We start from the raw sequence: 24,178 nt of genomic DNA on the forward strand, positions 1-24,178 counted from the left end.
AACCCTTTACTAAAAAGTAGAAAAACATTGTGGTCTAGTGGTTCTCCACTCCAAGGACCTGCCTTAGAATAAAGAAGACATGAATTCAAGTCTTGACTAGACTGTGTGATCTTCAACAAGTAAGTTTCTTAACTTCTCTGGTTTCAAAGTAAGTCTCTGAGATTACAAGTTCTAGAGAAGTAGTTGATCTGAGTCAATGGAGGGAGTTCAACCTGGAGTTCTCCAGAAATATCAAATCACAGAGTTTGACCAATAATCAAAAACAGGCAAACAGAAACAGAGGAGTAAAAGGCTCCGTTTTGGGATATTATAAAATGAATGATGCAAGAATTATTTAAGAGTAAAGAGAAGAGAAAAAAGCAAAAAAATCATCCTACGGGAAGGCTGATTCAAGTAGTCTATTATCCTGTTAAGCCATTTGATCCAAAAGACCTGAATTCTTGAGGTATCTAGCCTTGTCACTCAGATTAGACCTCTCTCTCTCTCCTAAGCTCCAGAACACTTTACCTAGAAACACATCAAACCCACAAGAAAAGTAACAAAATCAAAAAACTATCTCATCCATCTAGAGTATTAAAGGGAAAAATGCTAGCTAGCTGGATCTTGCTGTCTTACTGCTCTGGATCCCCATGAAAAACAAAACAGATTTTTTTTTCCGATAAGGCTTTATCCTATAACCTATTCCAAACCATTTACATACCATTAAAAACTATTGTCTTAGCCTGGCAAGAATGTATGTACAAGTTTCTACCAAGAAAAACAACAATTAGGAATGGAGTTGGGTTGGGAAATTTTTGTCATTGTAGTCTCAGTAGATAAATGACTACAGGATATGAACCAGTAGTTCTCAAGACAAGAAATCCAAGTTAAAAACAGACATGGAAAAAAATGCCCCCAAATCACTAGTAACTAAAGAAATGCATAAAACAATTCAGAGATTCTGTTTCACTGCCATTAGATCGGCAAAAAAAAATGACCCTAAAAAGAAACTTGACAAATGTTAGAAGGATTGGGAGATGACAGATATACATTATTGTTGTTGGGGGTTGTAAACTGGTCCAATTATTTTTTTAAAGTAATTTGGAAGCATGCCCCAAAAGTCACTAAACTTAGTGTATCCTTTGACCACTGATACCATTCCCTAGCCCAGAGATCAAAGAATATAGAAAAGAACTCATACTTATCAAAAACTGATCACATTAGATTTTTTAGGTAGCAACAAAGAACTGGAAACTAAGGGACTACTCTTTAATTGGGGAATAGCTGACAAACTATGGTATATGAATGTAATGAAATAATATTATCTGTAAGAAATTGGGAAAGGAAAGCTTTCATATATATTTCATATATAAACTTGGGAAGACTTATTTGAACTATAACAGTGAGCAGAACCAAGAAAGTAAGATCATTGTAATGAAAAGCAATTAAGATTTCAGAACATAGTGATTATGTGTGCAATGATCAACTATGCATAATTCCACAGGAACTGTGATGAAATTTGCCACCCACCACCTGACAGAAAGTTGCTGAATTCAAGATTCAGAATGAAACATAAATTCTCAGATATGGCCAATGGGAAATGTATTTTGTTTGATTATTCATAGTCAATGTAAGAATTTTGTTTTCTTTTTGACTAGGGGAAGAGAATAGTTGAGGAAGGGGAAGGCACTACACAGGAGGGTTACTAATATGAAAAAAGAAAAGAAAAACTTTAGAAAAGAAGCATTTTTTAAAAGCATGAAAGAGAAATGAAGAAAGGTCAGTTCAAAACAAGCAGAACAGTTTTGAAAATAACATTGAATTTACCATATATTTTAAAAGAAAAGTGAGCTGTACATAATATAAATTTGTAACTTCAAGTACAAACCTTTACTGTTCTACTTTGTATATGCAAATATTCATCTTATTGGGTATTTAAGTTCAGAATTCAAATTTTGTTTTGCTTTCTTTAACTGCATCCAGAAACATGTTTAACCTTGCTGCTGTCAGATTTCAGCATGAATAATGAGCTACCTCAATAATGGTCCAGATGATGCAAACAAAACAGCAATTTCTACAGTGGTGGAAGGAAAGCAAAATGTTGTCACTTTTTAATGTACAAAGCCCCTCCCCAGGGTAGGGGACCCACAGTAAGGTAGCCACCAAGAAAGGAATGTATATCATATATATATATGTATATATATACACATATATATATGACAAAAAGGCATGTGTAATTGTGTTTCTGCCTCAGACTATAAAATAACTAACAAATATTACCTTCAATAGCTGAGAAGCTAAAGGAATTAAATGTGTTTTCTGAATGCCAAGGGAGAAAAGAACGATACTTAAAACATATTTTGGACTATGAAAGAAAAATACGTAGCATCTTCTTGAAAAAAACCTTAGCTCTCTAATCCCATAGATAGACTTAACCTAATCTTAAGGAAAGAAAACCTGATCCTGTGCCTCTTCTCCTTATGCCTCGTGGACTGTTAGAGATAGAAAATATAATCTAGGTCAATTTTCTTCTTACAAATAAGAAAACTGAGACTCTGAGCAATAAAATGAAGTTCAAGGTGACATTACTGGTGGCAAAGTCAATACTGAACCAGAATATACATATCCTAAAACTAAATTCAACTATACCAGGTTGTTTCCTAAACCCTTCAATCCTAATTCTGAATTGTCTAATTATTTTCCCTAATGTTTAAACCATTGCCATCAGAAGATGCTTTGATTTCAGCATCCATGACCTCTTTCCTCAACTAATCATAGCATCTCCAATAAAATATTAATAGTAACAATGATGAAGATAACAACTAACATTCATACTGTACCTACTATGTGCCAGCTACTATTATCTCATTTGATCCTCATCTATTTAGTGATGTATCATCATTGATGAGATTTATTAATGATAAACAATATTTTAATTAGATAATTTATTTAATATTGTCTTATATATGTACATAGTACTTAGCACATAAATCCTTAATGAATGCTCATTTCCTCCTCTTTCCCTTCTCCCTTTGCCCACATACTCTTGATTATATGTTGGGGTCTTTTTTAATGGAAGAATTTTATTCACAAGTAGAAGAAAATGTAAAAACAAATAACAATATAATAACATTAAAGAAATGTAATTTGGAGTCATGTTTAGAGAGTCAATCTTGAATTCAGGAAGACCATAATTGAAGTCCTTCCTCTGACACAGACTAGTTCAGGGCACCAAGCATGTAAGATTAAAAATCATAAATGAGTTGCTGATCTGCAATGGCAGAAAAAATTTCAATTTGGAGATTGAATTCACCCAAATGAAATCACAAGTTCATATCTCACATTATTATTGCTACTACCACTAGTACTAGTGATAATACTAGTATAACTAAGAAGTACTAGAAATTACATTCAGAAAAAGGAATCTATACAGAGTAACTTCATAATTTACTCATCTACTCTAGTTTCTACTAAATATTATGTCAATATTCTACAATTCCCTCTTGACTCTTGGGCAACTATTATCTATGCTATGCCATGACTAGCTCACTGATGAGCAGGCAAAGAAGGTTCAACAGCACAGCAAAGTTTCTAGCCAATGTCCACCTCAAATCATCTAATAATTCTAGTTATTAGATAAAAACTCAGAATCCTAGCCCCTAGAGTCTTGCTTGATCCCAGAGACCCAGAACATGGACTTTAAATTGAGTTCAGCATGCAGCTCATGTTCCCAGGGATTTTTCCGTAGAGTTTTCTGTTACTGCCTCTCCCTACAGTCAGTTCATCATTTAGGTTACAAGGAAACTGGATTCAATGGCATGACACAGAAGAGGAAGTCTTCCATAGCTATTCTGTCCTGACATTCCCATGACTTTAAGACCAGGTCCAGTCACCTAATGGTCAAGAGGAACATCACATTCTCCCTATCCCTCCAACTTTGTCCATAGTAGTTACCTCTTGGCTGTCATAGATCAACACTTTTCTTTTTCTCCTTATTAAGCAGTGAAAGTTCAGTCACTCATTAGAGAGAGGAAAGGGCTAATGAGCTAGTGTGACTGCTCTGTTTGCTGTTGTGTCTACTAAGCTCATAGAATCATTTTGAACATTTTGTCCTACAAAGAGTTGGACTGGGTGTGCCTTTCATTATCCATGTGTTTAGCATGAAAAAGTTATAATCTGTATCATTAGAGGGGAAAACATATTGATGAGATTACAGTTCCAATGAAGATTTAGTAGACAAAGGGAAAATATAACTTCTGTGTTGTACACTTTGCCTGAATCTGTTGTTGAAAACAAAAAAAAAATTACAACAGTGAGGAAAAGGATTCATAAGTAGTACTTTGAAGGCCCCTGAAGAATTGTATTTTAGGAAAGCCTAGTATTCCAAGTTGGAGTCTGCTCAGATCCATCAAGACTACTCTTTTGGGAGGATAGGGGACAGAGAAGAAAGGGGAAGTCATGGGAAGAGAAGAGATAAGAAGGTAAGGAAAGCATTTACCTTTGTCATAATTATCTTCTTCAACTGCTTTTTCCTGAAGTTTCTGAAGCTTCAAAATCAAGGATTTTATCTACATTGGTTTGAGAGAAAAGGAAAGCTGAAATTACAATACTATTCAGACATTCAGTTTCTTTCCCCCCATTTTTAGGCCAGAACAATTTGGAAACTGTGCTCTTCTGCTTTTAAAAATAACCAGATATACATTTTTCACGTGCCAACTGTAAAATGCATGAGCTTTTCCAGAAAAAAAAATAATTCGAGGAGAAAGTGTAACTTGAGTATAAAATCCACAGTAAGAGTTAGAAAGTTATTTTAAACAAAAACATCACATTGAGGCCTTATCTGCAAGGGGAAAAATGCATAATGAAAAGGAATGCTAATTTCCTGACCAAATGTTCTCTGTTCTAAAAAATCACATTAAAGTTATGAATGTAAACATACCAGAAAGGGAAGAAACACAAAAGCAGAGGTTCCTATGGGTACTTAAACTCAGGCACAGAAGGTTGCCTTGAAGACAGGGTAGGAGCTTGTTAGAAGACCCCACACAGCCCTTTACAACCTATATAATTTTTTGCTAAAACTTAAAAAAATTAATTATGTTCTATTCAACATGCAGAGGCAAGATGATAGTGATCTAAGTATCGATTGTTGGAACATTCATTTCTAATTGTCTTCTTTCTCAATATATAGTAAGATGATTTCATGAAGGAGTCAGGAAAAACGTTTCCATGTTAGCCTTGGCTCTGCCAATGGATGGGCTTGGGTTTAACACTCTTTATCTCTCAGGTTGCTCATCTATGAAATATGGCTAACACCAATCCCACTCCTCATAAAAAGGTGTTTTGAGAAAATAAATGATACAATGCCTGTGTAAGTTCTTCAGGTCCTATAGAAATTCAAGGTATTATCATCATTGTTATTCCTACATATTCATGTTCTAGAAACATGCAGAAACAGCTAAGGAAATTCAAGTATAGAAAGGTTGGAGGAATCCACTAATTATAAAGTTATTCAGAATAACTTTTTCACTGTAAGAATATACCACCTCTAATTCTCCCAGCAAGAACCTGTACAGTAAAAGACCACTAAATGGAAATTTTTAGTATAATTATACAGAGAACAAGTAATGAAATAGGCTTCCCTCTGCTCTGAAGAAAAATTAGAGGCTGCTGTGAACTGTTGGGAAACTACAAGCAGATTATCCTCATTTTGCCATCTTGCCATCATAAATGGGAGAATGCTACATACAAAGACAGACTCAATTGTATTTTGACTGTTTTTACTAAATCGTTTTTATTTTTTAAAAAAGAGTTCAATTCCAAAGAGGAGATTTATATACAGAAATAATTGTCATAAAATACATTAGTAAGTATTTTAATTTAAAGAACCTTTGCAAAAATATTCTCTGATTTTGTCCATCTATGAATTTTATCTCTTTTTGTAAGGTAGAGTTATCAATAGAAGTTCCTTAATCATTAGTAGAGAACAGGGAAAGGGAGAGGGAGAACAAATAATGTCTTCCACATATCTTTAAGATTCTACAGTCCAATGGGAAAGAATTGAACTTGAGACAAATGGCTCTTCCTCCATCCTTCATCTTTATTCCTCCATTGGTCATTTCTCAGTATTTCTTTTCGACTTTCGCACTCCCTGAATGGAATTTCTGCCAATGGCCCCAGAAAACATCTGTAGCCAGCAGGTGGTGTAGTTGGACTTAGGGTCAAATGAGACCTAACTTCAAATCCAACCTCTGACACTTACTAGTTGTGTAAACCTGGGCAAGTTACTTACCCTCTCTGAGCCTCCTTTTCATCTATAAAATATGGATAATGATACCTGTGGTAGTAGGGCAACAACTTCACTATGTGGCTGTGAAGTCTCTCAAATGAGATAATGAACCTTCAAGTAACCTTGTAAATGAACCTTGTAAACCTTCAAGTCCTCTATCATGGTCAGCTATTTTTATCCACACACCCCTCTAAGATACTAGATGTTGCTTAATATTATATTCCCAAGAAAAGTAGAATTTTCCAACAAGGATAAGAAGGATTTAATAATTAGAAGATACTACAAAATATTTGTATTTTGTCCCTATATGATAATGTATATTACTTATATTTCCAAGATTAATAGCCCTGTCCAACAGGAAAAATGAGAAGGATTTACTAATTGGGAAAAGGTCACTGCTCTTTGCAAAAATTATTACAGTCAAAGGATATATAAGCCATCTTTCTAGTCCAGAGGAATCTTGTATGCATCATTGGATAGCATAAAGGTCAAATTAGCTTGAGGAGAAGGGTGGGAATGACTTTTTGTTTACTTTCTTTTGGGACAAATTCTGAATTTCAAAAAGCCCTCTCTGAACAACTTTTCTAAGAGAAGGAACATTGAAACATAGTGGCTTACCACACAGTAGCTAACTACTCCTGCCAGCTTTGGCAAATATCCTGATGCCCTGAGCATTTATTTGACCAGGCTGCTTGGTAAAGGCTCCGAGACAAAGACAAGCAATGAAACAGCTCTGTCTCTTTTCCTTGTCTTTCTGTGACGTACTCATCAGAGTAAGGCAGAGGCAAGAGATAGGCAGCAGCTTCAAAGGACAAAGCAGGAAATGATTATCCTAGTTATACCTCATATTTTCTGTGTGTTGAAAATGATTTCATTTTTCTGAGTCTTGGTTAACTTAATTATAAATGGGGATAGCAATAATTCCCGTAAAGCATTCTCACAAATAATTGTTATAGACTCAATAGCAAATCTTTATACCAAACACAGGAGAAGAGTGTTTCTCAGTAACTTTAAAAGGTTTTGTTTGGTTTTTTTTTAAATTGTGGGAGAAGAAAGTCTGTACCTGTAATTTGCTCAGAAGATGGAACTCCCAACATAGAAATTCATTCAATCGTTGTAGATCCAAGATTTGGTAACTTCAGGTCTTAGGAGAAAATTGTCTGAGACTTTGAAGTTAAATGACTTGCCCATATATTCCTGACTCCAAGACCAGACCTTTAACCATGATTCCACATTGTGTCTTATTATTATTTCTGGATTTATTCTTTATCCCTTATGAATATTCATCCTCCCACTATTAAAATAAAATCAAAGGCAGAATTTGAGCCTTCCTGACTCTCAGGCTCACTATTCTCTATCCACTTTACCATGCAAACTTCCCCGAAAAAATCTACAACCTTTTCAGGAGATTAAATTTTGTTTGGCTTAGCAATATTTCTATTCACATCTGAAGGGGAAGAGGTATGGTAGGAGCAGAGAAGAAATATGGCCAGGCATTGTATTCATCTTTTACATGCTTCTAAATAACTAAATTGATTCAAGTATTAAATTGGACGTGAATTAAAGTAGCCTCTTAACTCCATAAACACTGTTGTTCCAAACTCTAATACACACACACACACACACACACACACACACACAATGTTTATCTTTTGGTCCAAAAAGCTAACAATGTCACTAACCCTGTTGCTCCTCAAAGTATTCAACTTTGCTTAAAGGCTTCACAGACTCCAGCTTATCAAAAGCTCTCTGTATTCAGGGTGATGTGATCCATATCCCAGTAAGAAGATTGGAAATCTTGCTGATGTCACCAGCCTTCTTCATGCCAAATCCCATGGTCTTGAGCAGAGTTGTTGCCAAGGTAAGTTTTTTTTATTTGGTTGAAAGGTTTAGGATTTGTTGTTGGGCAGAAAGTATAAGAGTGGGGGAAGGAAGAGGAAGTGGAGGTTGGAGAAAAAGATTGTCAGAATCAATGGAGATATTCTTACTTTTACCTCACTTTGTCAGCACTTGAGCTGGCAGCAAGACTTGGATTTTCTTTTTAAATCACTCTCTTGTCTCTGAAAGTAGTGTTGTTGTTTTTCAATTGGCATTTTAAGAAGGGGAAAAAAATCAAGTCATTCAATCATCTACAATTTCATATATAACTGGTTCCCAGATCAAATTCTTAATACCTGTGCATTCAACCCACAATGCCTATAAAGTCAATATCAGTGGCACATTTTGATAGTTTTGATAGTTGGCAGTCAACATTTTCCCTCCAAAGGGAATGAAGCTTCTGGCTCCCTGACCATGGAGAGAAAAGCAAGCAGGGATGGGGGCCAGGATATTGGGGGTTGAACTAGACAGCTGAAACCAAAAGAGGAAGGACTTTCTAAGAATATCAATAACCCTTCTCCCCTCTCTTTTTCCCATTCAATAAATATTTATCAAGCATCCACTAAGTACAAAATACAATTTTCAAACACTCTCACCTATTGCAGAATGATTACAGTCAAAGGAACTAGATTCAAGTTTTGACTGTATTATTTCCTAACATCCATTTTTTTGTTCTTTTTTTTTTTTTGAGGACCGGCTTTATTTTGTTTCATTTTGTTTTGTTTTTAAGAGGATCAGAGATCAAGTGATGCCTTGACTTGCTTGTAAATTGGATTTATGTAAGGTAATCTCACTCTCTTCCTAAATTCAGTGGCAAGACAAAAAAGTCAAGATGACGGACTCAGGATGCAGGGGAATAAGCTAGGAGACTTCCATGTCTCATTCTTCCACTCCACCTAGGGAAGTCTTCACTTGTTTCACATGATTCACACGCTTCACACACTAATTCACTGACCAATTTGAGACCTGTTGGTTATCCTCAATCTGATCTAGCCCATCTGCAAAATGGTTTACCAGGGTATGACCGCTGGGCATGCTATAGCTTCATGGAGCCACAAATGAGAGTTGGGTGAAAGATGGACACCAAAGCAGTTCTGAAAAGGACTCGGCAAACTGTCATATGAGAGATGCTAGTCCTCCTAAACACCCCATACATTCCATCCTATCTTAATGCCTTTACACTAGCTACACTTTAATTATGGAATGCACTCCTTCCATTACTTCATTTCCTAGAATCTCCATTATTCTTTGAGGCTTATCTCAAGTATTATCTTCTACATGATTCCTGACTACTAGATGGTATACTCTTTCCCCAAACTGTATCATGGAAGTTTTTCATAAATATTTTCTTTTATTCTCCCACATAAAAAATGTAAGCTACTTGAGGGCAGAAATACTTCGGTTTTGTCTTTGTATCTCCAGTGTCTGTCACATAGGAATAGGGACTGCACTTATGACTTCTTCTGAGTTTCCCACTCTTCTAGGAGATTCTATACAAAGCTCTTTTCATTAAGTCATGCAGAGAAAAACAGATATGATGGCCCTTAGAAAAAGTCAAGGAATTACATTGGCACAAGGTTTTGTCTTCATCATCATCATTAATTTTTAGCATCATGAGCTTCTCATCTTTTTTTTCCAGGGGGGGTACAGATGAAAATATTTCTGGCACAAGTATCTATCCAGTTATTTTTATTTAATTATTAATAGAAAAATAAGTTTTTGTAATTTGATAAAAATATTAGAATGCAAACTCATGCCTTGGAGGATTAATGAAAGTATCTCTTCAATGTGTTTCCTGTAGCTCACAGGACAACAAGGATGACATGTTCAGCATTCTGTTCCTACACAAGATGATCTCCTCTGCTAGATCTCTATATTTTAAAAGGTTGTCCTTTCATGTGGTTCAGAAATATGTAGTTAGTCTGTTAAGATCTATTTGAAGGGGTGGCTAGGTGGCATAGTAGATAAAGCACCAGCCCTGGAGTCAGGAGTACCTGAGTTCAAATGTAACCTCAGACACTTAATAATAACCTAGCTGTATGGCCTTGGGCAAGCCACTTAACCCCATTGTCTTGCAAAAAACTTTAAAAAAAAAAAGATCTATTTGAATTCTTTTGAAGTTTTTTTTGGATCAATAATATCTGTACAGTAGTCCAGTTCAGAGGTCAGGTTCTCCAGAATATTTTAAGATATTGGTGGGATAAGGATTTGTCTTCTGTCTTTCAATAAAGAGAATGATCTTTAGATATATATATTTTTTCCTAGTCGCTTGATTCTATTTTGTTAACTATTCAGCAGGTGCTAATTTAGTGCTCATTTTCTACCATTTCCTTATATAATCTATATTGATCACTAAATTACTCCTATAATTTGCATATATTGATTATAAATATGTTAATATGGAAACAAAATTATTCTTATTTTTGTCTATGTAAGAGCTAATATATCCATATATCCAAACATGTTTTATATATAATTATATATAAAATCATATACATCTTACAATAATGTATATTTATATTAAATATAATTATTTATAAAATCATACACATGATACACATCATTCTCTGGTTAATGGTATTTTGTTGTTTGACATAAAGTAGGAGATATAATTGGTAGAAAGGAGTGTGAAGCCTTTCCCTAGAACTGATAAGATCTATTTCTAACTTGATTATGATAAATAGTATTTACAGAATAAAAGGATTCATATCTTTGATCCATTCATCATGTACATTCATAGCTTGCCTATTTTAATAGAGCCAAGTCCACTAAGATATTTCCAGCAGGTAGACTATTGATATTTTTGTTAAGTTCCACTATACCATGCCTTTGTCATACCAGACTATGAAGGAACATTATTTACCCTACCATTTTTCATATCACAATAGTGGAAAGACCAGACTGCCACACAATATCAATCTGCCCATTTCTTTAACACTTGGGAGCAGTTCTGCACAGAACAGTTCTAAATCAGAGGTCCAAATTGTCAGAATATCCAGGTTCTAGCTATGCTGTTCCTGGCTGAGTCTGACTCAGGTCAGTTTGCTGATAGTGCAGGTTGGACATTGAAACAAAATAAAACAGTTAAGAAAATGAGATTTATTTAGCCATTGCAGGAAAAGGACATTCAATAAGCATAGTCATTGAGATTACCTTGAGTTGTTTTGCTTCATCCATTGCTTTATTTGTCCATCATTTTTTACCAGTATCTGTTGCTACCACCAAAGTTCAAGTGCCCACTCTGTGAGAATCAACTCCTAAACCCTTGTGCCTCTGCCAGGGTCAAAGCTCTTCTGCCCTAGGTTGGAACACTTCCTACTGCAAGTAGCAATGGGAATTATCTTCAAACCTTTTGTCTTTAAATATTTGACATGCTATACTGTGGAGAGTTTGATCTATGCCAATGGAGAGCATAACTATATCAATTTAACCTTAGATCTATCAAATCAATGCAATATTAAACTGGCTGTTCCAAAAGTCTGTGATATTTTAATCATTCCAATTATTATTGGACTTTGGGGGATATCCTGTATAATATTTTAATAATATGATAGATCTAAGATTAAATCACTATAAGTATTCTCTCCAATTATTACTTAATAGCTTGGAGGACCTCTAAGCTATTAAAGCTGAAGCATGACTAAGACTTTTGGGACATCCTATATAATCAAGTTGGTCCATCTCACTCCAGTATCAGTCAATTCTGCCTCCTCTCCCTGCTTCCAGTTTCCAATATGAGCTGAACTTAGAATATCCTGCACCAGAACAGGAAAGGATGAATAGACAAGAGCTCAATTACAAATATCAATCTGAGCAGCTGGGGATGAGGAAATAACTGTTATATTTTAAAAGGGGAGGAAAGGAGACAAGGGAGATATAAAGATATAGAGAAGTAGCCATTCCTCTCCCTTGTAATCAGCTACAAATGGACCAGCTGAAATCTCTCAAAGGGGAATCACATAGTCACAGCACCCAATCAATTCCTGACTTTTGCCCAGTAGGTTAATCTGTGCTTTGGTCTAACCACTGAGGACCCTGTCTCCCCCATCCCCACCTTTTCCACAGACACAAGTCAAAGAAACACCAACCTTTAGCACAGCCTGGTTACTCAGAAGGCAGTCCCTCAATACTGGCTCATATTTCTTGACCAGGGTGTCCCAACTGGGATCCCTCGCTATGATGCTGCTCTCGTAGCCTGAGGTAACTGAAGAGCCAACAGAGGAGGAATCTGGGCAACAGGCGATGGCTGCATCAGTGTCTGTGAAAGAGAAAACCTCCTTCACAGGCTGGATGTTGCTGGCCAGGGGTGTGTCCATTGAGCCTTGGCCAGTCCTGCACCTGCCAGCTCCTGAACTACCCTGCCTCTTGCTAGATTCATTCAGGTTGGTATTTTCTGCTCGTACCTCTGTAGGATGTTGACAGGGGGGCTCTACCTCCTTTGTGGGGAGGCAACCTTCAGCCTCTCCGCGCTCCCCAGCAGATTGGAGAGAGAGCCGAATGAAACTAAAACTTGAGTTAAAGACATCCTGAGGTTTAGGTGGGGTGTTCTGGTGGCTTCTGCAGTCCCAGGAGTTGTTGGCTTCCTTCTGAACCACGGGACATGGGCAGCCTTGAGTTCTGACACCAGTAGTCATTTCCCAAGGGGTCAAAGAAGCCTCAGGTCTACATGGGGGTAGAAACTTTTCCAAACAAACAGAGGCAGAGGGATCAACAAGGTTAACTACGCTGTTGGTCAATTTGATACTCGATCCTGGCTGAGACCAGAAACTTCCCACTCTACTATTCCCTATCACCCGGCTGCCCTTGAAGATGGAATCCCCAGCCGAGGAATTGAAACCTTGTCTTCTCAAATCAGAGTCACCCAGTCTTGCCATGGTGCCAGTCTTGAGTTCAGCCATTGTGTCCTTGCCATGACCCAGCTCCTTTGAGTTGAATGATGGAGCAGTAGGAGTAAGGCATTCTATCCATGACCTAGTGTCTGTTCTCATATAGCCAGGCTTTCTTGCCAACCTCTTCTTCTGAAAGGAGCCAGTAGGGAGGAACTGGTCCTGCTTACCTGGGAAAATGAAAGAAAAGATCCCTGTCAATCCATTGGTCTTAGTTAAAATTAATCATGGATGTGGGGGGGGGGGGGGAGGTAACTAGCTGATGCAATGGATAGAGCACCAGTCCTGGAATCGGGAGAACCTGAGTTAATGAAATAATTACCTAGCAGTGTGACCTTGAACAAGTCACTTAACCCCATTGCCTTGTAAAAGAAAAAAAATAATCTTAGGGAGGGAAAGTATTCCTTAAGCTTTGGAGGAAGATGTTACAGAGGGTAGATCTCTTCTTAAAAATCCCATACCTTGTTGCCATGGGCATAGATTAGATACCAAGAGACACAAATGATGGATGTGACTCAGTATGATCAGTATGATTTTTATGACCTTATATAAATATTTTCTGAAACTATTTGCTTCAGAACACGCAAAAATACCCTTATCTGAAAGAAAAGTTCCTATGCCTAGCAAAGCAAACTGTTAGTTATTCCTCCAATTCAGCACAGGAGCTCCAGTTGCCTGGCTATTGGTCTTTCTCAACTTGCAATGAAAACTGAAAAGCCAACATATTCATTAAATTGAAATTCAGACCATTCCCTATTTATTAGATATTACCATTGGAAAATGGAAGGATTTCAATTATTCAAGCTCCAAATTTCTCCCCTATTCTAGTATTTAAATAACCAGCAACTAATTATAGATCAATGAGCTAGTGAAAGGATTTATGACCACCTGATTAATGTGTATCAGCTTTTATATTCAATTACACCAATATAGAAGAGATCTTCTTGAAAGTTTCTCTTATCTAGGGTTACATTACCCTTTTGTTATGCCCTACCTAAAGGTTTATCTCTTCATACAGGAAGCAGGACTTGAAAGACACAAAACAGACACAAATTTTCAAGTCTTGTATAATCCCACTTCAGAAATTCACATGAAATGGAAGTTATTAAGTAAAACGTTTGGAACAGGAATAAAATGTAAGGTGATAGTAGTAAAAACTGGGGCTTGGGAGTGGACTTACAACTGATATAAAGAACTCCCCAAAGAGAAAATTCCCTCTTATAATTAAAAACAACTATCATATTTGCAGATTCTAATATTGGAGTTTCTTAGAACATAGAAAGGTTAAGAGACTTGACCAAAGTGTAAGAGGGGAGATTTGAACTGAGGGCTTTCCAACTTTAAGATCCAATTCTCCACCCAATATGAAAATAGTGATGGTGGTGGTTGTACTAATCAACATTACTATCTCAAGGCTGAGCACTGAAGCCTAGATTTTTCTTAAAGACAATTTTAAAAAATTGTAAGAATTTAGTATCACATCAATGTTTGTCAAATTTAAGAAAAAGATCTGTGACATCTATTTCTGTAATTAAAGTAAAAATTATTTTCCCTTGAAAAATAATTTTAAAGTGTAGAACATCCTGGAAGTTCATCAGAAAAAAAAATTTAAGCACAATCAGGAATAATTTCATCCAAATAACAAAAGCAATGATGTTTTCTCTGAAACAAAGATTTTTTTGTGGAAAAATTTTTAACAATAATATTAATTTTATGGCTAATTTATGGAACAAAACAAGCATTTTCATAACAAAGAACAATAAAAAGATGATTGTACAGGAAACTGCACAATTTTCTATCCCTTTCAAATATACAACAAAATTATCATGTAAATTCTTCCTTCTTCCCCCACCCCAAAAGATTACTATTAGACTTTCCATTAGACACAAATGGATACATATGTAAAATTATTCTATACATACTTATATTTATCAGTTATTTCTCCTTTATAATTAGTTTGGTCATTTGTAATAGACAAAATAACTTATTCATTCGAAGTCATTTTTAAAGTAATGTTGAAGCATACATTCTTTTTTAACATTTCATGATGTCATGGAGAAAAGTTCATTAGCCAACTCTGCTCAAAAATATGTCCCTATTCAAATATCTTCTCTCTGTCCCTAAATTGAATTTAGGGGTATTTAGTCAGGCTTCATCTCAGAACAGGTGAATAAAAGCTCTGTCTTGTGCTCCTGTCAAATGGCAGGTCTTAGAATACTGACCCTGGCAGGCAGAGAGAGGCTGGCATGGGACCAGTTTGGCAGCAATACAAGAGCCAGGGTAGTAATTAATCTAAGGGAGAAAAAATAGAATGGGACTTGATCCACTCCTTACTTAAGGAACCTGCCTCATCTCTCTCTCTCTCTCACACACACACACACACACACACACACACACACACAAACACACAAACACATCCTCTCAGATTACTAACAATTCCAATGTCCCTTTTCAACTTCTGGATAAAAACTTGCTACAAATCTGGGGCTCTACTGTAATATGATCACAGTGACTTCTAAAAGTCTCTGTGATAGGAAACATCTATTCAATGAAAACCAAAGATCTGCCAGTTCCCATAGAAATGATTCCAATTACATACTTCTTGCCAAGGCACAATTGTGTAAATTTTAAAATTTGCTATAAGTTTGATCCATGCATAAAATTTTGGGTTAAGACCAGGACATCAAGAAGTACTATCAACACTAAGTCACCATGTGATAATGCCCACCCCTTACCTCCTACCTTTGAAATCATTATAGAAGCAAAGAATTTAGAATTAGAGGTGATGCTGTAGCTCATCTAGTCTAACTACTTTATTTCATAAATTAGAAAATGGAGAGCAAATGAGTTGAAAGGATTACCAAAGGATATCATATCATATCATTTTTATTATATTTTGAAGTTATGTTAAATGATAATCATATAATAAGGAAAAGTAAAGTTGGGGAAGGGAAAAAGTTTTTATTAAGTGCCTACTATGAGTCAGACATTGCCCCAAGTGTTTTACAAAGTACTTTCATTTTATTTTGACAACAAACCCTGGGAGGGAAGTGCTATTATTATATCCATTTTACACATGAAGAAACTGGGGCAAAAGATAACCAATTTAGCTGGGATCATACAACAAGTAAATATCTGAGGCAATATTTGAACTCAGGTCTTGCTGATTCCAGACTCAGAGCTCTTTCCTTTGAGCCATTTCACTGCCTATATGAGAAAGCCAGGATTCAACTCAGTTCCTATAATTCTAGACCCAAAGCTCCTTCCAATACCCTATTAACTAATTAACAGTTCTTTGAATGTTTTGTGTACAATGGGCAACTTGGTGGCAGTGGATGTTAATACATCTACCCTGGAGTCAGGGGAACCCCAAGTTCAAATCCAGCCTCAGACACTTGCAGGCTGTGTGAACCCAGCCAAGTCAACTTAACCCTGTTTCCTTCAGTTTCCTCATCTATAAAATGGGCTGGAGAATGAAATGGCAAACCACACCAGGATCTCTGCTAAGAAAAGCCCAAATGGGGTCATATAGAGATGGACACGATTGAAACAACTGCATAATTAATAAATACGTACAACATAACACTATGCTAGGTGCTATGCATAATAACAAAGGCATAAATAAGTATATGTTTTTAGATTCTACCATGTGCAGAGCATCGTGTTAGGTGCTGGGGTGATAATGAATCTGTCAGAATCCTTTACGAGAATCTGGAGAAGTAATACCAAAAATGAAAACCCCTGAGATGAAAAAAAGATAATTTTGCTCGCTTGCTCTCTCACACACACATACACACACACATACATTCATGTTCATATGTAATATAAAAACAAGGTTACTTGGGAGGTAGGGCACTAGAAGCTAAGCAGAATAGGAAAAATTAAATGTATCATCAGTGAGCAATTTTTGAATGTCTATTTTATCTAGGCATGTTGCTAAGAATTGAGGATTAAAAATAATTAAAATAGTGTCTGCTGTGGAGGTACTTGAATCTATCTAAAAAGAAACCTGGAACAGTAGAAAGGGCACTAAAACCTCAGAGTCTGAAAGTCTGAGTTTTAATACTTGGTCGGCTGCTGCTAGCTCTATAAACTGAACAAATCATTTAATCTATGTTTCAGTTTGCTCATCTGGAAAATGGATATTTTCATAATATCAACAACATAGTACTGTTGTAAAGGAAGAGCATCATAGATAATAAAATAAATATGTTATTTTACATGAAAAAACAAAACCAGAAATACCATGCCTCGTTCTAAGAACCATATTTTAAGAAAGACATTGACAATTTGGAGTACATCCAGAAGGTTGCCAGAATGACAAAGGAATATTTTATAACAAAGATCAGGTGAAGAAAATCAATGTGAGGGGGAGAAGACATTAGGAAACATGCTAACTAAATTCCATTATTTCACAGAATCACACCAACTAATAGAATCTCAGAACTGGAAAGTTCTTCAGAAGTCATCTAATAGAATTCATACCTAAACAAGAATATGGTATACACTTTACCTTCCAGTCATTGCTGGAAGACAACCAATAAGTACTCTAAAACAACCTATTCCCCACTTTTGAAGAGGTTTTTAGTTTTGCAGGTTCATTAAGAGCTAGAAAAAAAATTTCAGTCCATCTAAGTCAACCTCTTTTATAAATTACAACCCCTTTTACCAATTAATAGCTAAGTCCTAGAGAGGAAACTAAATAATTTGTATACCTCATCAGGCAGAATCAGGATTTGAACTCAGGTCTTCGGATCCCAAATGGAGCGCTCATCCCACTACACCATAATTTGTTAGGAAGTTTTTCCTTAAAGCAAACCCTTATTTGCCTCTTTTCAATTTTTACCCATTGTTTTACCTCTATGGGACTAAGCAAAATAAATATATTTCCTCTTCCATAAAACAACCCTTCAAATGCTTGAATCTTTTGCTGTAGGTGCAACTTAAAATCCTCTTTCAGTAGGTTTCTAAAGACTCTCATCTTTCCAGAGGCTCTCCTCTAGATTTTTTTCCTATTTAATCAATGTCTTCCCTGAAATTTCGTGCCAGGAACTCAATTCAACATTCCAGAATTGGTCTGATCAGAGAATAATATGATGATCTGATCAGACCCCAGTACACTAGGTTCGAATAAAAGAAAGTCCAATCCGATTCTGAATACCATTCTTCCTTTGATGCAATCAATGAAAGACAAGAAGATAGAGTTAGCCACATAGTCAGAAAAATCTGGGCAACTCATTTCAATTCTCTAGTCCTTCATTTTCTCATATGTTCGATGAAAGATTGGATGAGATGATCTCTAAGATCTCTCCCCAAGTATCAGATTTTATATAAGTGAATTCATTTTCTCCAAACAAACAGAATCACCATCCTCAACAACCCAAACATCAGTCTTACCAAAAGTAGAAAGTTCACCATGAAAAACAACAATGCCACCTAAAGGTGAGAAGAACAAGGGCTGAATGACCCTTGAAAGTAAGCAGCCCCTACTTCCTTTCCTGACTATCTAGTTGGTCAACAAGGGAATGGTCACAGATCTTAGCCCTGGCTTCCCTTTATCTCTGATTCACAAATGTGATACTACCCATCCCTTTGAAAGATGGATTGGTTTACTAGAACACAGGTATTCACCAGCTGTTCTTGGTGAGTGGGGCCACTTTACACAGCTCTAACATTTCAGCCTTGTTCAAAAGCTAAATAGACTGTGGGTGAAGACACAGGCAAGGCTGCAAGTCATAGCAATCTCAGGTGTCCAGAGTTCACCAATGAACAAAAACAGCCTCTCTGATTTCCAAAAAACCTCTAGGGATAAACCAATGTGATCTTTGTCTCAAAGGACTTTGAGGATATGGACACCACTTTTCTGTATCAGCATGGCAACTGGAAGTAGGAAATTCCACAGGGAAGCATAATTTTACAGGTGTGTTTGTATCCAGCCATGCTGCCAGCCCCTAATCAATGAAGCCAGTGAAATCTTTCAGTCTAGAAACAAAGAAAACAACACTTGAAAGATTATTTCCTGGTTTTTGAGGCCATTTTCAAAAGGTTCATGAATATTTTTAGCAGTCATTCTAAGAAATAAAACCAAATTCTACTGGAATCTCATTATCTGCAGGGTTTCATGCCACGAAATTGCTTTATGGATGAAAGTCTAAGAATAAGGGCCTTTGGACACATCAGTCACTGCCCCTCCCACAGAAGATAAAAACCGGATTTGCTTTTCACTGTTTAGAAAAATAGTACTTACAACTATAACAACAATAATAACTTGCATTTATACAGTGTTTAAAGTCTGCTAAATACATTATACCTGAAATCCATAATATGCATTATTGCATTTGATCCTCACAACAACATTTAGGGTTGCTAATTTTATATCCATTCTAGAGTTAAGCAAATTAAAATGAGATGGAATGACAAAGGTCACATAGTTTCAAGAAAAATATATGAAGCAAAATTCAAACTCTGATCTTCCTTACTATTGGGGCTAAATTAAAAGAATTATTCATTTAAAAGATAGGCTGCCCATTCCCAGTGTGTATCCAAACCAAAAAGGAAAAAGGTTTCAACAATGCCATACTTTCCTTTCTCCTACTTCCTAGAATGATTTAACAAGGCTCTCTGCATAACTCAGCGAACACATCATCAATCAAGAATTAAAATTTTAAAATATGGAAAATCCTCAGAGATTAACTCTTCCAATTTACTTGTTCAACAGGTGCAAAAGTTAAATCCCAGCTTGGCTATTAATGCTAACTCAAATGTATACTACTTCTTAAGGTTTTACATCTCACCTTGTCCCATAACAACTTTATCATTTCTGAAATTCAGTTTAATGGCCACATTCTACATGAAGCCTTTCCTATTCTTCCCAGAGGCTAGTGTCTTCCTCCCAAAACTATTATGCCCAAGGATAAGGCGGGAGTCAGCTGTGTGACTCACCTAACCTCTCTCAATCTCAACTTTCCCATATGTAAGAGGGGGAAAATATCCATACCAACTCTGTCATAATCAAATGAGATTAAAAAAAATGTAAAGTACTTTGAACTGACAGCATCATCAAAAAACTGTCTCCTGCCTCCATGTGGGCAATTGGTAACTCACTTCTGTACATGGAAAAAGCAACTAAAAAAAGTTGCAGACCCTCACACTGTCCCATGCTGTATAATAGAATAGCCATCACAGAGAGAAATTGTGACCTGTACCCACACCATGAACCAAAACTAATCCCTACGACTGTGAATTGAAGGTTTTTCCAAAGGCACATCTTTTTGTTCCCTCAGCAATACTTTATATTCATGATCCTGAACTTCACCCCAAAATATCTTATAACATATACTATTCACTAGAGAATCAACTGAGTCTGACACAATTTCTTTCCTTTTGTTTCTTAAGATTGAATCCTTGGGGGTGGCTGGGTGGTGCAGTAGATAGAGCACCAGCCCTGGAGTCAGGAATGCCTGAGTTCAAATCCAGCCTCAGACACTTAATAATTACCTAGCTGTGTAGCCTTGGGCAAGCCACTTAACCTCATTTGCCTTGCAAAAACCTAAAAAAAAAAGATTGAATCCTTAGGTAATAATAAGGTATCACATGCTGTCATTATGTGGCTAATGTTTTAATCAGACTTTTAGGTGGCAGTGGCCCATTCTACTCTGACCATTTCTATATTAAAGATGGGCTCTTCTCCAGTTGGAAGGATGGGAGTTTAAGGATCCCAGAAGTTTGAGGATCCCAGATGGAAAGAATATTGGAAGTCATTTTAATCCAACCTCTTTGATTCATCCATGAAGAAATGGAGCACCTTCTCAGATTAAATCACTTGCCAAGCTCACAGGTGGCAAGTGATAAAGTCAAGATTTGAATTCTTATCATCTGATTCCAAAGCCAGAACTTTTGCATCAAAAATGCATCAAATGCATCAAAAATCCTTAACAAGCTAACCAAAAATATTTTCTCTCTTTTTTTATCTGTAAAGAAAATTAACTAAATAATGAATATAGACAACTCTAGCCATCAGAAACTCATGAATTTCAAAACTGGTTTCAGAAGGGTGTGTTGAAAAATTATATAAATTATATAACATTAACAATAATAGCATATATCATTTTGCTATGTTATTTATTATTATTATTGTATCATTTTTCAGTCATTTCATATATATGTCCAACTCCTCATAACTCCGTTCGGGGTTTTCTTGGCAAAGATACAGGAGTGGTTGCCATTTCTTTCTCAGTTCATTTCTTAGGTGAGGAAACTGAGGCAAACAGAATAAGTGAATTGCCTGTGGTCACAAAGCTAGAAAGTGTCCAAGGCCAGGTTTGAACTTAGGAATATGACTCTTCCTACCTTTAGGTCCTAATCACTGTTAGGTCCTAAACATACCACATACATAGCACAGATATATCAGATATATATATATATAAAATCTGTGAATCTGTGTGTGTCAGGTAATAAGTATATATATATGTATATATATATATATATATATATATATGCATGCATATAATATGACTATATATAAAATACACATATATACACACACATATAAATATAAAGTTATACAAAGAGTTTTACATAAATTATCTCATTTTATGCTCACAACAACCCAGTAGAGGGTTGTAAAATATATGTAAATTAACCCCATTTTTCAGATAAGGAAACTGAAGCAGAAACTGGTAAATGACTTACTCAGAGCCATACAACTAATAAGTCTAAAACATATTTTCTTTCTGATGCCTAGCCCCAGATGAACTATTCAAGCATTTATCAATTCATTCATCATTCAAGCAATTATGTTTGAATACCTACTATATACAAAGCATTATAACAACACAAAGATTAGCAAGATACTGTCTCAGATGACAGCAAATTTGGCCCATACTGTAAAATGCTCTTTCTGTCATTCTAGATTTGATTCCTTCAGGACAAGTTTTGCTAATATGGACATCTAAATGTATGCTCTACTCTGCCATGCTCCCTGTCATAACTCAATCTATAATTCTTGCTTCCTGATTGATAACTTACCCTCTGACATCTTGCCCACACCCTTTATGTCTGGACTTCACCATTCCATTGACTGCTGTGGGCTTGAGAGATAAATCCAGAGCTCTGTAGAGGGTAGGACCCTAAATCCCTAATTCCTGCATCTTTTTATCTTTCTCACGCCATTAATTCTTGTAAATAATTGTCTTTTCCATTTCATGTAAAGTGCCACTCAAAACATCTTATCACCATCTGAAACCCCCTCAAGAGGGCTGTTTGCTACAGATGGGTTTCTCTAATGAATTTTTTAACGGTTGCCCTAATAAAAAATAGATGAACCAGAAGGAGCCCTCTTTATAGTTGTTATTTCAAAACAACTAAACAACTTAAATTCCTGCTCTCATTTTTTGCAGCAAAGACTGGGAAGTTCTTCTATCCAACAGTAGCTGAGGATGGCATTTTTCATCCTAATGCCATCTGTAAAGTTCACAGTTACCTTTTTAATACCATATTTTATGCACAGTCTTATTTCCAAGGCTTTTTAAATGCCTTGCTTTGTATGCCAAGTTTGAAAATGTGTTTATTAATATGATACCAAACTGTCATCACTTTGTTCAGCAGGACAATTAATTCTCTTACATCTTCTTTGATGGACACTTCCCCCTGTATATAGATTTTTTTTATACTATTCAGAATCTAAGCCTACGTCAAAGGATTTTGCCACTTCAAACATTTGACCTCAGAATTGTCTTCTTTGTAGTTCCATGGGCAAAGAATCAAGGGGTTTTCCTAATTACCATAGTCTTGCTGTAAGATTGGTATTGAGCAACCAATATTGGCACTGAAGTTAATGCCAATGCTATTCGCTTTCCATTTTATAATGACATTCAGTAAATAGAAAACTAGATAGTATAGTAGATAAAGGGCCTAAAATTTTATCTTCCTGAGTTCAAATCTGAACTCAGGCACTTGCTAGTTGTGTGAACCCATACAAACCATTTAACCCTATTTGTTTCAAATCATCATCTATAAAATGAGCTTTTGAAGGAAATGGCAAAATAATCCAGTATCTTTGCCAGGAAAAAATCCAATGACTGAAAACAACTAAACATCAGCAACAATAAACAGCTATCCCTCAGTATAACCAAGTCTGAGATCTCACTTTAGTTATAGACTTAAAAGTTGTATGGGACTTTACAGCTCATCTATCCAAGTTCCTCATTTTCCTAATGAGGAGACTGAGGCTCAGTGAGTCCCAAAGTCACAAAACTAATAATTAGCTAAGGTACTGCTTTTTGCATTATTTAATCATAATGTTTTATTATCTTTTCACTCCATGTTAGAATTTAAAAAGTAGACTGAAAATAATGGATCCAGAGAGACAAATTTAAGTACCATTTAAGGAAAAATCTTGAAATATTTAAATTGTTTAAAAAGTAGGCTGCTTGAGGAAGTAGTGGATATTTGGCAATCCCCATCCTTAAAATGGGTCTTCAAAAAGATGCAGAATGATCATTTATTGAAAACTTGCAGAAGATATTCCTCTTCAATCAGTTAATCAACAAATTTTAATTAAATACCTATAATTTGCCTAAACTACATTAGACATTGAAACCCCAAAGACAAAAATGAAACCAACTTTCCCTCTAGAAGCTTACATGTACAAAGTCTTCAGAAAATACAAGTTTTACCACATAGGGCTTGTTGTTTCTTTCCCTTCATCCTTTTCCTGTGATCCTTAAAATCTTAATCATTTACTTGGGGGTGCCATATTGGAAATTCCTATTTGGTTCTAGATTGTACAAAATGACCTTTGAGTTTCCTTTTTTCTCTGAATTTCTATGATTCTTTATTAACACTTATTCCCAGATCTAATATGATATTCAGATTCCACTCCAATAGCACCCAATATTTCAGAGGCAAATGACTAGGTTCAATAATTCATATACCACTTATTGGATCCAGGAATAACTAGACTAAGTCTAGTTAACCTTTATCCTATCTATGAAAGGATAACCTATCCTATCTATGAAGAAAGGAATTATGCTAATGAAATTCATGCTAATGAAATCAATAATGGAAAGATTACAGTGGGGCTTATTTAACCAACAAGAGAACAAACTCTTTTTAAGTGTTCATTTATATTTAAATGGTACAAAGTAAT

General features: G+C 35.8%; 1 protein-coding gene across 1 annotated transcript in view; it reads right to left on the minus strand.

Annotated features, from left to right (window-relative positions):
- DISC1 (DISC1 scaffold protein) overlaps nt 1–24,178 on the minus strand; it is a 534,778-nt gene that overhangs the window by 443,320 nt on the left and 67,280 nt on the right. The window contains 2 exon segments of the mRNA XM_074220919.1: nt 4,478–4,547; nt 12,232–13,199. Coding sequence (XP_074077020.1) covers nt 4,478–4,547; nt 12,232–13,199 — 1,038 coding nt within the window.

The sequence above is a fragment of the Macrotis lagotis genome, chromosome 2, assembly GCF_037893015.1.
Source record: "Macrotis lagotis isolate mMagLag1 chromosome 2, bilby.v1.9.chrom.fasta, whole genome shotgun sequence".
Classification (NCBI taxonomy): domain Eukaryota; kingdom Metazoa; phylum Chordata; class Mammalia; order Peramelemorphia; family Peramelidae; genus Macrotis; species Macrotis lagotis.